The 12,830-nt window shown below is 57.1% G+C and overlaps 1 protein-coding gene across 1 annotated transcript; it reads right to left on the bottom strand.

Moving 5' to 3' along the window:
- Positions 1-7,889: 7,889 nt before the first annotated feature.
- Positions 7,890-8,675, bottom strand: LOC126232469 (uncharacterized). The gene has a single exon (XM_049942722.1). The coding sequence runs from the start codon at positions 8,673-8,675 to the stop codon at positions 7,890-7,892; it is 786 nt and encodes a 261-aa protein (XP_049798679.1).
- Positions 8,676-12,830: the final 4,155 nt, after the last annotated feature.

Raw genomic sequence — 12,830 nt, 5'->3', positions numbered from 1 at the left:
GTTTTGTGGCTTGCCATAGACTGTGGTCTTCTAAGTTGAGAGTTGATAGTCTTTCGGACCATTGCTGGTTACGGTGCTCAGTGAGCGCGACTTTCAACTCTCTTTGTAGTCTGTTGAGCAGCCTCCTTGTGTTTCTGTTGCCTGTGAGTTTCCACTCTTTGGCGATCCTGTTTTTGTGTCTTATTTGTGCAAGCAGGTGCTGGGGAAGTTGCCTGGGGCGGGGGAGACCCGCTGGCGCAGGCGTGGCTTCCTCAGCTGCTTGCAAGATCGCTTTCGTGAGGTCTTCCAGCGTTTGCTCGACAGTGTCTGCTGTTGGAGGCGGGGCTTGGGTCAGTTCTGTAGCTATATTGGCGCGGAACTGTTCCCAATTTGTGTGTTTGTGTGAGGTTCTTAGCTGTGGGATAGAGAGCCATTCTCCCATATCGACCTCGAGAATGACAGGGTTGTGGTCCGACGACATTCTGTTCATTGAACTTGCGGACACAAAACCCATGATGTGTCTTGTGAGGGCAATGTCGAGGACGTCCGCCCTGCTCCCGTTTTTCGGGAAGTGGGTGGGTTCCTCTGGTCCCCACACTTGGAACTGGTGCGTGCGCGCGAGTCGTTGCAGTTGTCGACCAGCTCTATTACTTACTCTTGAGTGCCAGTCTGCGTGTTTGGCGTTGAGGTCTCCTCCTATTAGGAGCTTGCCTCTTATTTGGCTTAATGCAGCTATATCGTCCTCTTCAAGCGTTGGGGAAGGGGGGCGGTAGGCTGCAACGACTGTGAGGGGTCCTGTTACGGTGGCAATTTGTATTGCGACCGTTTCTATCTGTTGGGTTGCTGGTGGGTACACCCGGTGGTGTTCTATGCCTCGTTTGACGTATACTGCGACCCCGCCTCCTGCAGTGGGCCGATCGCGTCTGTAACAATTGTAATTTGGTACAGATGCCCTTACCCCTGGTTTAAGGTGTGTTTCGGCTACTAGGCATACGTCAATGTTTTCCTCTTTTATGAATTCTCTAAATTCGAGGGCTTGATTGAATAGACCGTCTGCGTTGAAGACGCAAATTTTGAGACCTTGTATATTAGGTCGTCTATCCATGGTGGGAAGTGAGGTTTCCTATGGTAGTCGCTGTAAGTTGCGACTTCTCGGCTGCCGACGCGAGTTCGGCTGGAAGGCGCGTGATGCTGGCAAGAACGCTGACCAAGTGGGTCATCTGTTCTTGCAGCATTTTGATCGACGATGCGAGTCCCTGAATGGTGGCGTCCTCGGCTGCATTCTGCAGACTGGGCTTGGGGGGGCGCGGAGGGGCTTCCCTAGGCGATTCTCCGTTTCCAGGAACCTGGTTAGGGTCGGGTGGTTGGGGTGGTTTGCTGGGATCGCCTACAGTTGCTGAGTATGTGCGCGATGCGTACACTCTGGTTGATTGTTGTCTGAACTGTCGGTAGGGGGGCGGTTGTTGGGGTGCCGTTTTATTTGCCGTTCTTTGGGGGCGGTCGCTGTAAGTTTGTTTTCCTCTGTGGCGATCCCTGGCATGCCGATATGCAGGGCACCCCAGGTAGCTGGCAGGGTGTGCTCCTCTGCAGTTGCAACACGATTCCCTGCCTTCCCCCCTAGGTACCCTGCATTCGTCATATGTGTGATGTTCCCCGCATCTGACGCATCTCATAGGCATACCGCAGTCCCTTGCTAGGTGTCCTATTTCCTGGCAGTTGAAGCATCTGCCTGGCCCTGATTTCTTCCTCAGTTTTTCGGGAGTTACTTCCACTGCCAGGATTCTCTCCACCTCCCAAATCTTTCTGTTCTGAGCTGAGTCTGGGAGGGTGACTGTGTGGAGGGGCCATGGCCTTTTTGGGTGGGTCTTTACCACCGAGCTTACCTCGAAGCCTTCTTCCTCGAGGTATGTTTTAATATCTGCCGTGTTTGTTTGGTGCGGCATGCCGCGGAACACTACCTTGATGGGCTTCTTGGCCGCTATTGGAAAGGTGTAGTAGTTGATTTTTTGTTTTTGTAACATTTGTTTGACGTGTTTGTATTCGTCAACTGATTTCAGTGTTACTTTTATTTTGTCCTCCCCTGTGGTTTTTACGGTGAATTTACTGTCTCCTACAGCTTGTTTAATCAGGTCATGGATTGTTTTGTACGATTGTTCGAATTGGATGACTAGTGGGGGGATTCTGTATTTTGTCACCTCTTCGTGTGTTGTGTTTCTGTTGTTATTTGGTGTTTCGTCCGGTGCCGCTGCCTCTGTGTTTTGCTCGTCTATTGTATCGTACCGGTTGTGTGTTGCGACTGGCGTGTGTGTGATGGAAGTGGAGGATCGACTAACTGTTTTTCTGGCTAGTATGAAGCCGTCCTCGTCTGTGTCTGGTGTGTTCACGTCGGCGTGCTCTTCGACGTCCGTCGTGACGGCTCGTTGCGGCCCGCCGGCCGCGGCCACTTCATCGTGCCGCGGCCCGCCGGTCGCCCGCTCCGCCACGGCCAGGGCCTCGCCACGCGGCTCGCGGCCTGTGCAGCTCCGCTCCTGCACGTGTTCGGGTGACGCGGCCGGCTCGGGCAGCCGGCCGCATACCTGAGGGCTTTGTTCGCGCGCGCGGTCGCCCTCCCCGCTTCCGGGGTGGGTGGCCGCCTTTGTGTGGTGGTTTTCAGCGCTCGCTGGTGCAGTCTGCTGCTCCGCGCTCGGGTCTGCTGGCAGGTGCGAGATTTTACGTTTGCGCTGTCGTGTTTGCGTCTGCTTTCTGTGTGTAGGGGAGCTGCGCGGTTTTTTTGTGGGTGTCTTTTTCTGCCGCGCTCCGCTGCTCGATTTCGGTGGTCGTGTGGGTGTTGGTGTTTGTTCTTTGACTATTTTGGGTTTCAACGCTCGTTCTAGTCGCCGTTCATATTTTTTCCTATCTTTGCCCGTAAGTCCAGCGATAGCGTTAGCCAGCAAAAGCTTGGACTTAGGGCTGATTTCGACCTGGCAGTCCGTATGGTCAGTCCTTTGGACCGCGTAGCTGCCAGGCGTCTCTGTGTTTCGTGTGACCGTGAGGACCACTGGGGACTGCGTCATTTGCTCCATGTCCGGACGAAAACGGGAGGCTGCCAAGGGAATGTCAGTCACCGCCTTAGTTGGCACCGTTAGGTTTCCAGCTGGTTGTTCTGACCCTAACAAGCCTATCACGCGCGGGTAACTGGCCGTCGACCAGGCCCTGGCGTGCAGTTTGCCCTAACTTAGGAGGAGCAGAGCTATTCTCTGCGGCAGCAGGAGTACCTGTGCGGCTGAGGCGCTCGACGTGGCCGGAAAAGCGGCGCGCGACAACAGGAGGGCGCGCACCAAACCGCGCCAGCAACAGTCCGCCAAACACAACGACAAGTTTTGCCCACCAGACGCCGTCTTTGGTGCTGGTGCCAGTTCGTTATGAGTGCCCGTCTACGTTTTAATAAAAACGCATCCGAGATCACCCCTTGTTTTTCTCCCGTACAAGCGGGGGCCTATGGCTTTGTGTCACAGACTAACGGAGACGATGCTCGACGCTAGACTGCCACGCAGCGAATGCCGGCGGCGGCGGGGTGGGGGTCCCTTTATGGGCTCGGGTGCGGCGGCCGGTTGCGCGCGCGCCCCATTGGTCGGCGGCCGCAACAGGGCGAGCTGGTAAAGGTGCGGTGTTGCGGTAGCGGCGGGTGCCACTGTGTGGGGAGACGCTGACTAGAGCGGAGCGCTTGCTGCCTGTTGTTGTACGTTCGAGATGCCGCCCAAGACTAGCGGGAAGGCCGCCAAGAAGGCCGGCAAGGCGCAGAAGAACATTTCGAAGGGCGACAAGAAGAAGAAGCGCAAGAGGAAGGAGAGCTATGCCATCTACATCTACAAGGTGCTGAAGCAGGTGCACCCCGACACGGGCATCTCGTCGAAGGCGATGAGCATCATGAACAGCTTCGTGAACGACATTTTCGAGCGCATTGCGGCCGAGGCGTCTCGCCTGGCGCACTACAACAAGCGCTCGACCATCACGTCCCGCGAGATCCAGACGGCTGTGCGGCTCTTGCTGCCTGGCGAGCTGGCCAAGCACGCCGTGAGCGAGGGCACGAAGGCGGTGACCAAGTACACGAGCTCCAAGTAAGGAGGAGGTTGTTACTTCGGCTCTTGGAAGGAAGGAAGGAAGGAAGGAAGGAAGGAAGGAAGGAAGCTCCCTCCGTTGCGAGAGCGGCAAAACGGCCCTTTTCAGGGCCACCAAATTGCCTTTGCGGGAAGAGCGGAATTGTTTGTGTGTGTGTGAGTGAGTGAGTGAGTGAGTGAGTGAGAGGGGCGGCATAGCTACCCGGTTTGGTTGGTTGCGAGGCAGCTGGTGGTGCTGCTGTGCCGTGGTGGTGTGGTCTCGAATGTGGTTGTGGTTGTGGTTACTGGGGTACGGCCGCGAGGGTTTGGTTGCCGCCGGTGTGACGTGGAATGCGTGCACGAGTCTTGGCGTGGTTGTTTGTCGACACACAGATAGATCGATAGGAGGTGTTGGTGCTGTCTGTGGCGCTGATTCATGTCTTTGTCTCCGTCTGCCCGGTTAGTCACGTGACTGCAATTGAAAGTCCTCGCGATTGATTGATTGTTGGATGTCACCGTTACGGCCGTCTGTTGTCACATCATACATGATGGCGAGGGTGAAATGTTGTGTTGCCGTCGACTATTCCCTTTGCTGTACGGCGCGTTGGTGTGTGTGTGTTGGTGACGTTTTAAATGGACGTGTCGTACTATCATCCATTACGAAGTCGCCAAGAAATGTACGGGCGGGTGGGGTAGGCGACACGCACGGTGGTGTACCTATTTGGCCCTTGATTTGATGATAGCCGTTTCTGCAGTTTGACTGATGATTGATTGGACTGTTGTGCGCACGCACGTCATTCACGGTGCACGTGTGTTCGGTTGAGTACAGTAAGCGTGAGGCTAGACGACGACGGTCGTTGTTTGTTGTTATGGGCGTACACGCGTTTCGTTGGTCTGTGTCCCCCGGTGTGAAATGGCAGGTGTGTCGGTGATGTGATCCGATCCGGCGGCTCTGAGTAACTGTCAATATCGGCGCGGTACACCGGCGTCATGGCAACGTGTCGGTGTTCACACCAGTCGCACTGTGGCACCGTCGGCGCCGCGAACGGTGACGAAAGGCTGACCTTTGATCGGTCGAGTGTCGTGTCTGGGCAGAACGTGTGGAATGAGCAAAACTGTTGGGGACGGAAACAATGGTGGAGGAGGGGAACGGAAAGTAATAAAACAAACAAAATGGAGAAGCAATCACCGGAAAACGAAGCAGGGAAAAACGGAGAGGCGCTGTCTATAGCAACGGAACGTTCCCGTGCATTGCAGCCGCACTGAAAGGCGTTTACGGCGCGGCTGCAGGTGTCGGCCGTGGTGACGGCTGAATTGCATTGCCTTCCCGGATGAAACGTTCGCCGACATGGCTCGGAGGAGGAATCTATGAGAATGCGTTGCCCTTGCCTGCCGTTTCGTGTGCCCTCCTGTTGTGTACGCTGTTGTTGTCCGGTGTAGCGAAGGGTGTGTATGTAGGGGTGTGTGTGTGTTTAGTGGGGAATTGGAAGGTCGATAGCTGCCGTCACGGTCAAGATAACGCAGTCAAAGGTGTCGCGAAAAAGTGTGTTAGCCGTGGTTGGTTGGTTCGTGTGTTTTAAAGAGAATGGACGAGAGAGAGATAGGTGGAGAGTGCGTTGCGTGTTGCCTAACTGCGTCCGCGAATATGGCAGTAGTTGGTGGTGGGCGTGCCCTTGCATGTGGCCCGGAAGGCGTGTCCGTTTCGCGGTAGTGGCACCGCTGCTGGCATATTCGGGAGATGGGAGGGGCGCGAAAGGAGAAAGGAGACGCGGAGGCTTTTAAAGACGGGGGAGGGCGCGTGTGGGTGGCTCGCGCTGCGCTCGGCGGTTGTGTTTGTGCAACAAATGTGTTGCCGGGAGGGGGACCGTTGTTGTGGTGCGGTTGTAGCCTCAGACGCGGCCGGCAGTGAACGTGAGACGACGGATGCGGGCCGGGGCGGCGCATGTCGCCGGTGCCATGCCTTTTAAGAGCCGCGTGGTCGGGGGTGTGCGCACCGTGTGTCGTGTTGCGAGACAGCATCATTTGTGCTGCGTGGCGTGGCGTGGCGTGGGGGCGAGGAGAGCGAGCCGCGCGGTGTGCTTGTGCGCCGGAGAATGGCACACTGCGCCTGCCCGTTGAGGAGGCCGATGGCCGTGGTGTGGTGGAAATGGAGCGCGTCGGACGTGCACCAATGAGAAAGAGAAACAAAGCGGCGACAACGAACGAAAGGGGGAGGGAGGCCATTGTGTCACATGCGGCGGTGGGAGGAAAAAAAAAAAAACAAACAAACAAACAAACAAGAAACGAAGACGTAAGAAAGAGGAGAAACAACAAAGAGAATGAGTCGTGCGTTCGCGAGGGGGGGTGCGCGTGTAACTCCGGTACGCGCAGTGCCGGAGCCCAACGGCTGTGTCGTCGACGCCAGTGCTTGTCGGCCGAATGGGTGCGGGGAATAGAGGCAGCGTCGGCACGGAGAAGCAAGCAAGAAGGAAGGACGCACGCGCGCTGCGGCGTTTGGCGCGGTTTGCGGCTGGCGCCTTTGGTGGCAACGGCCGGGACAAGCAGCGGTGTATGGTGGTGTGCGGGGCGGACAGGGGCGGCGGCGGTGGTGGACTGGGAGGAGGCGAGGCGGCGCCGACGGTGGCGTGTGGTACGGCGGAAACGGGACGGACGGACGGCGGATGTTGGAGAGGCGCCGCGCACGCAGACACATGGAAGGAAGGAAGGAACGAACGCAAGGGAACAAATGGAGGGGGCGAATGTGGAGATGCGGGCAGGCGGTGGTGTTTGTGGGCATGTGGTGGGGGAGAAGGGCGGGGGCGGGAGGACAGAGGCGAGGCGACTGCGTGCTTGCTCGCTCGCTCGCGTGTCTTTTGTTTTTGTGTTTGTTTTTCCATCGTTTGGTCGCCTTGGAGCCTGTCGGTCCCGTCCGTGTGTGGCCACGCTTCGGGGTGCGTGTATGTTTGTACGTTTCGTTTGTTCGTCTTCTGCAGCAGAGGCGGTGCGCGGCAGTGGGAACGCCTGCCTGGCGGCTGGGACGGCCAGCAAATGCGGTTGGATGGGGCGGCCACAGCACCGCACCTGTGCCCAAGGAGGCGACGCTGGCGGCGGGGCCCCCTCGGATGCGGCCGGCTGGGGGCTGTGTGCGCTGCCGCTGCCGCTGCCGCCGCCGCCGCCGCCGCCGCCGCCGCCGCCGCCGCCGCCGCCGCCGCCGGTGCTGGTGCTGGTGCTGGTGCAGCAGCAACAACGACGAACAACGAGTAAGCAAGAAGAGGACGAAGCGGATGGCTGGTGGGTGAGTGCATTTATTTAGGCGGTCGACAAGGCAGTGCGTGATGTGGCGTTGTGACGGGGGTTTGCTCACGTGGCCTCGTTTGTGTTGATGCGCAGGAAGATGAGATGCGGGCAGACGCAGACGCGTACAGAGAGACGAGCCCGGTCTGCAGCAGGATGTGTGGCGCGGCGCGCCGAGTGCAGAGCAGCGCGCGCCGCCTGGGCCGGGCTGGGCCCGCCCGGCGGCGGGCCGCGCTGTTGTCGCGGACGTGAGCGCCCCCTGGCGGGTGGTCGGAGGCGGCGCGGTGGACGTGTGTCCGGTTGGCCAGTGCACATTGCGAGTGGCTGGCTGGCGGTCGGCGGCGAGACGGGAGAGGAGGTATGTGTCGCGGGCGCCTTTGCTGCGCTGCGTCGTTGCGTGCCTGGGCGTGCGCCTGTCGACTGTGTGTGACTGTGTTGGGCGTTGTGCCACGTACGTGTGTGCTCGGCCGAAGGCGTCGGAAGAAAAAGAGAGAGAGAGACGGGCGGGGAAAGTGGGTCGGTGTGCGTGCGTCGCCCGTGATGCGATGATGTCGCGTCATGTCATGTCATGTCTTTGCGAAACGGCTGCCGAGAGGTGTGTGGTGGCGAGCGGGGAATGTGCGTTTGGTGGTTGCCGGCCGGCCGGCAGTTGTTGGTGGTTCCTCCTGTGTGGTTGTTTGTGCTGCTTTGATGGCAACGTGGAAGGACGCCGGTTTTTCCGTGCCTTGCGTGTGGTTGTGTCGACGGTGACTGGTTGGGGGTGTGCGCCGATGCACGTGCCATGTTGTTATGTTTGGGTCGTGAGTGTGTTTTTGGCTGTGTTGTTGTGTACGGGAAGGGGGAGAGAGGAGGAGGCGGCGGCGGCGGCGGCGGCGGCGGGGGTGATAGTGCGTGCAGTAGTGCCGTTGCGACGGGCGTCGGGTGGAGCCGTGCGTAGTGGCGGAAAGGTGTAGGTTGCGGGAAGCGAGCCCGTCGCGTGTCGTCGTCGACGACGGGGTCGCGTGCGCTGTGAATCGAGAGTGGCGGGAAAGGGGCAGCGTGCCGCTGTGTCGTGGTCGTTAGCAGAGGCCTGTGTGCCTGTCCGTTTGTTTTCTGTCGGACGCTTGGTGCGAGGTGTTTGTTTTGTTTTGTTGCCGCCGCCGCGGTTGTTTTTGTTTGTCGGCTGTGCTGTGTCGGTGGGTCGGCGAGCTGTTTTGCGGTGCGTGAATGTGTTGGTGCAAAAGTGGCGGCGGCGTCATGGCTGCGACCGCGACGAGCCGCGGGCGCGCCATTGATGATGTTGAACACAGAGCGGCTGTGTGCAATGGGAGGCCTTGTGTACGGGTAGCGGTGTTGTCGTACGTGCATCCGGCCCGGTGCGGAAAGCGCCGTTGCGGTTGCGGGTTGCCTCTGGTCGCGACGTGTGGTGCTCGGCTTTGTGGGTTTTTTTGGTGCCCTTTGGCCGGTGGGTGGTGTTTGTTGTTTTGTGTGTGTGTGTGTGTGTGTGTGTGTGGGTCGGTCTCTTTGGCGCTCGGTATATATCTGCCTCCTGCTCGGTCTTGTTGTCGACGTCGTCTGTAGTTTTTTGCGGCTTGCCGACGACCGACCGACCGAACTACTACCTACCTGTGACAGCTACGTGTGGCGCCCGAAGGTGAACGTAACGTGACCTCGGCGCCCTTAGCCTAACCTAAGATGTCCGGCCGTAAGGTAGGTGCGGCCACCTGACGCCTCACGTCCGAACGCTTAACCTAACTTTGACGCCTAACCTAACTTTAACCCTTAACCTAACCCACGTCCACCTAACGTAACCTAACCTAACCCAAGCGACGCCAACCCTAACCTAAGGTGTTGTACACTGCGAATGTCGAAGGCATGTTATAGTCTTAGGTGGAGAGCACTACACGCAACAAGCGGCTACACGGGTAGCAGGGGTTGTGTGGCGTGGGCTGGGCGGTTTTGTTAGGTTAGATGGCCTTGGGCAAGTACAGAAAGGGGGCAACAGCAGCCTCAACGGGTGCGGGGACCAAGCAGCAATCGGTATCGTTTGTTAATTGTCAACTGTCGAAGCTGCGTTGGTACAGTACCGGAACCGCAAGCGCTGACAGAGAAAGCACCGAAGCTCTGCAATCGTGATAAGGTACAGAAAGCTGGCTGACGCCAGGGATAAATTCTGCCGAAATTGTCACAAAGGTACAGACGGTGTTTTAGAAAGGCTCGATTGCATGCAACCGGTGGTGGTGTGTTCGTCGCTGTTTGAGTAGTAGTTTTGATCCTGTAGTGAAGTAGAGGTGGATGGTTCCTGTGAAATATTGTGGGTGGAGGTTACACCCAACAACCGAGCTAGGTTTAATAATAATTGGCTCCTTTGACCGACCTCCCGACGCAGCAGCATTAGTGGCAGAACAACGGAGAGACGGATTTTGAAACACATTTCACATACATTTTCCTCAGCATGTTAGGGTCTTAGGTGGAGATTTCAATTTACCCGATATAGACTGGGACACTCAGATGATGTTCAGGACGGGTGGTAGGGGGACAGAGAGCATCGAGTGACATTATACTGAGTGCACTGTCCGAAAATCACCTCGAGCAAAATGAACAGAGAACCGACTCGTGGAGATAACATCGTGGACCTACGGATGACAAACAGACCCGAACGTGTTTCGACTCTGTATGTGCAGAACAGGGACGCAGTGATCATAAGGCCGTTGCAGGGAGGACGGTGTATCTATCTGTTTTGGCTAGCAAGAGTAATAGAAGGCAGATTTGCAGACGACCCGACAGATGAAAAGGCAAATGCCTGTTCCGACACTGACAATGTTGAGTGTTCATGGAGAAAGTGCAAGGCAATGGTAAAAATGCGTTTTTAGACAGGTACGTGCCGAGTGTCGAACTGTGAGGGATGGGAAAAAAAACCCACCGTGGTATACTACAACAACAACGTTAGGAAACTGTTGCGAAAGCAAAGAGAGCTTCACCCAAAGTTTAAACGCAGCCAAAACCTCCGAGACAAACAGAAGCTAAACGATGTCCAAAGTGTGAGCGTAAGGAGGGCTATGCGTGAAGCGTTCAGTGAATTCGAAAGTAGAACAAACCCTATGTACCGACGTTGACAGAAAATGCTAGGACGTTCCGGTCTTGCGTTGAATCAGTAAGTGGCTCGAAACAGCATATCCAGACACTCCGGCATGGTGATGGCATTGAAACAGAGGATGACACGCGTAAAGCTGTGAAATACCTAAACACCTGTTTCCAAAGCTGTTTCACAGAGGACGGACCGCACTGCAGTTCCGTCTCTAAATGCTCGCACGAACGAGAAACCGGCTGACATCGAAATAAGTGTCCAAGGAGGAATGGGAAAGTCCGCCGGACCCGACGGGATTACCAATTCGCGATTCCTACACAGGGTACGCGAAACAACCTGCCCCCCTTCTAACAGCCGTGTACCGCAAGTCTCTGGAGAGGAAGGGAGGGTTCCAAATGATTGGAAAAGAGCACAGGTAGTCCCAGTCGTCGAGCAGATGCGCAAAAACCATAGACCCATATCTCTGACGTCGATGTGTTGTAGAACATGTTGTTTGCTCGAGTATCATGTCGTTTGTGGAAACTCCAGAGTCTACTATGTAGGAATCCATGTTGGATTCCGGAAACAGCGATCGTGTGTGAGACCCCCAGCTCGCTTTATTTGCGCATGAGACCCAGAAAATATGAGATACAGGCTCCCAGGTGGATGCCATTGTCGTTGACGTCCGGAAGGCGTTCGATACAGCTCCGCACCGTCGCCTGATAAACGACGTAAGAGTCTACAGAATATCAGACCAACTGTGTGGCTGGATTGACGAGATGTTAGCAGACGGAACACAGCATGTTGTTATCAATGGAGAGACAGACGTCTACAGACGTTAAAGTAACCCCTGGCGTGCCACGGGGGAGTGTTATGGGACCATTGCTTTTCACAATTCATATCATATAAATGAGCTAGTAGATAGTGCCGGACGTTCCATGCGTCGTTTCGCGGATGATGTGCTGTATGTAGTATACAGAGAGGTTGCAGGACGATCGGCAGCGGATAGGCACCCGGTGCAGGGAGTGGCAACTGTCCCCTTAACATAGACAAATGTGATGTATTGCGAATATACAGAAAGAAGGATCGTTTATTGTATGATTGATTATATGATAGCGGGACAAACACTGGTAGCTGTGACGTCTGTAAAATATGTATCTGGGAGTATGCGTGCGGAATGATTTGGAAGTGGAATGATGATCAGATAAAAGTAATTGTTGGTAAGGCGGGTACCAGGTTGAGATGCACTGGGAGAATGCTTAGCAAAAATGTAGTCCATCAACAAAGGAGGTGGCTTACAAAAACACGCGTTCGACCGACCCATACGTGAGTGTTGCCCACCAGTGTGGGATGCGTAGCAGGTCGGGTTGACGGAGGAGATAGAGAAAGGTCCAACGTTTCGTCACAGGGTTATGTGGTAACCGTGATAGTTAAGTGGCAGACTCTGCAAGGGAGGCGCTCTCTGCATCGCGGTGTAGCTTGCTCGCCAGGTTTTCGAGAGGGTGCGTTTCCGGATGAGGTATCGAATATATTGCTTCCCCGTACGTATATACCTCCCGAGGAGATCCCGAATGTAGTAAAAGTAGAGAGATTCGAGCGCGCACGGAGGCTTTCAGACAGTCGTTGTTCCCGCGAACCATACGCGACTGGAACGGCAAAGGGAGGCAATGACGACAGTGGCACGTAACGTAAAAAGTGCCCTCCGCCACACACCGTTGGGTGGCTTGCGGCGTATAAATGTAGGAGGTCGGCTGTCGTGTGTGCTTGGAGGCAGATTCGGTGTGTCTGTAGTTGCGGACGGCGGTCAGCCCCCCTCGCGTAAGCGGCGAGGGGCGGCGGCGCTCGGTTGGCCGGTGCCGATGTTGCGCAGGCGGCGCCCGTTTTGTTTGCGGCGGGCAATTTTGTGAGAAAGGGGCGCGAATGTTGGCGGGCGAGGTGGCCCGACGGCTGCGGGCCGATCGGGAAACGGTGGGAGGGCGATGGGGCGGCGGAGGTGCGTTTGCACGGCCGGCATCGCCGCACGCCTCCGCTTGTGTGGCTGTGGCGGCGGCCGCGCTGGCCGGGCTGGCGCGGCGACGGTGTGGCACTTTTGCCGAAGGTTTGGCCATTGTGGCGGGTCGTCGGCTGGGGCTGTGGGGGCGGCATGTGGGCGGGGGCGGCGATTCTCGGCGGGCCGAGCCAGGCTGTAGCGCGCGGTAGCTGCAGTTTGGCCGTGGTTTGCGGCGCTGCCGTGGCGACTGGTTGGCGACTGTGGTGTGGCCGTGTGTAGCCCCATCCTCGGTGGTTTGAACGGCGCGGGTGGTTGCGGCGCAGGTTTGGGGCTGGTCCGCACAGGCTGTCGGACGTTGGGCGGTAGCAAGCGCGGGAGGCGCGGCGCGGCGGCGCGCAGAGTGGCGGCCGCTCTCTCGGCCGTCCGCGCCCGCCCGCGACACTGGCTGGGCCTGGCGGCGCGGCGG

This window comes from Schistocerca nitens, unplaced genomic scaffold (assembly GCF_023898315.1).
Source record: "Schistocerca nitens isolate TAMUIC-IGC-003100 unplaced genomic scaffold, iqSchNite1.1 HiC_scaffold_517, whole genome shotgun sequence".
NCBI lineage: Eukaryota > Metazoa > Arthropoda > Insecta > Orthoptera > Acrididae > Schistocerca > Schistocerca nitens.
Note: the sequence above shows the minus strand (reverse complement) of the source record. Positions and strands in the feature narration are given on the sequence as shown.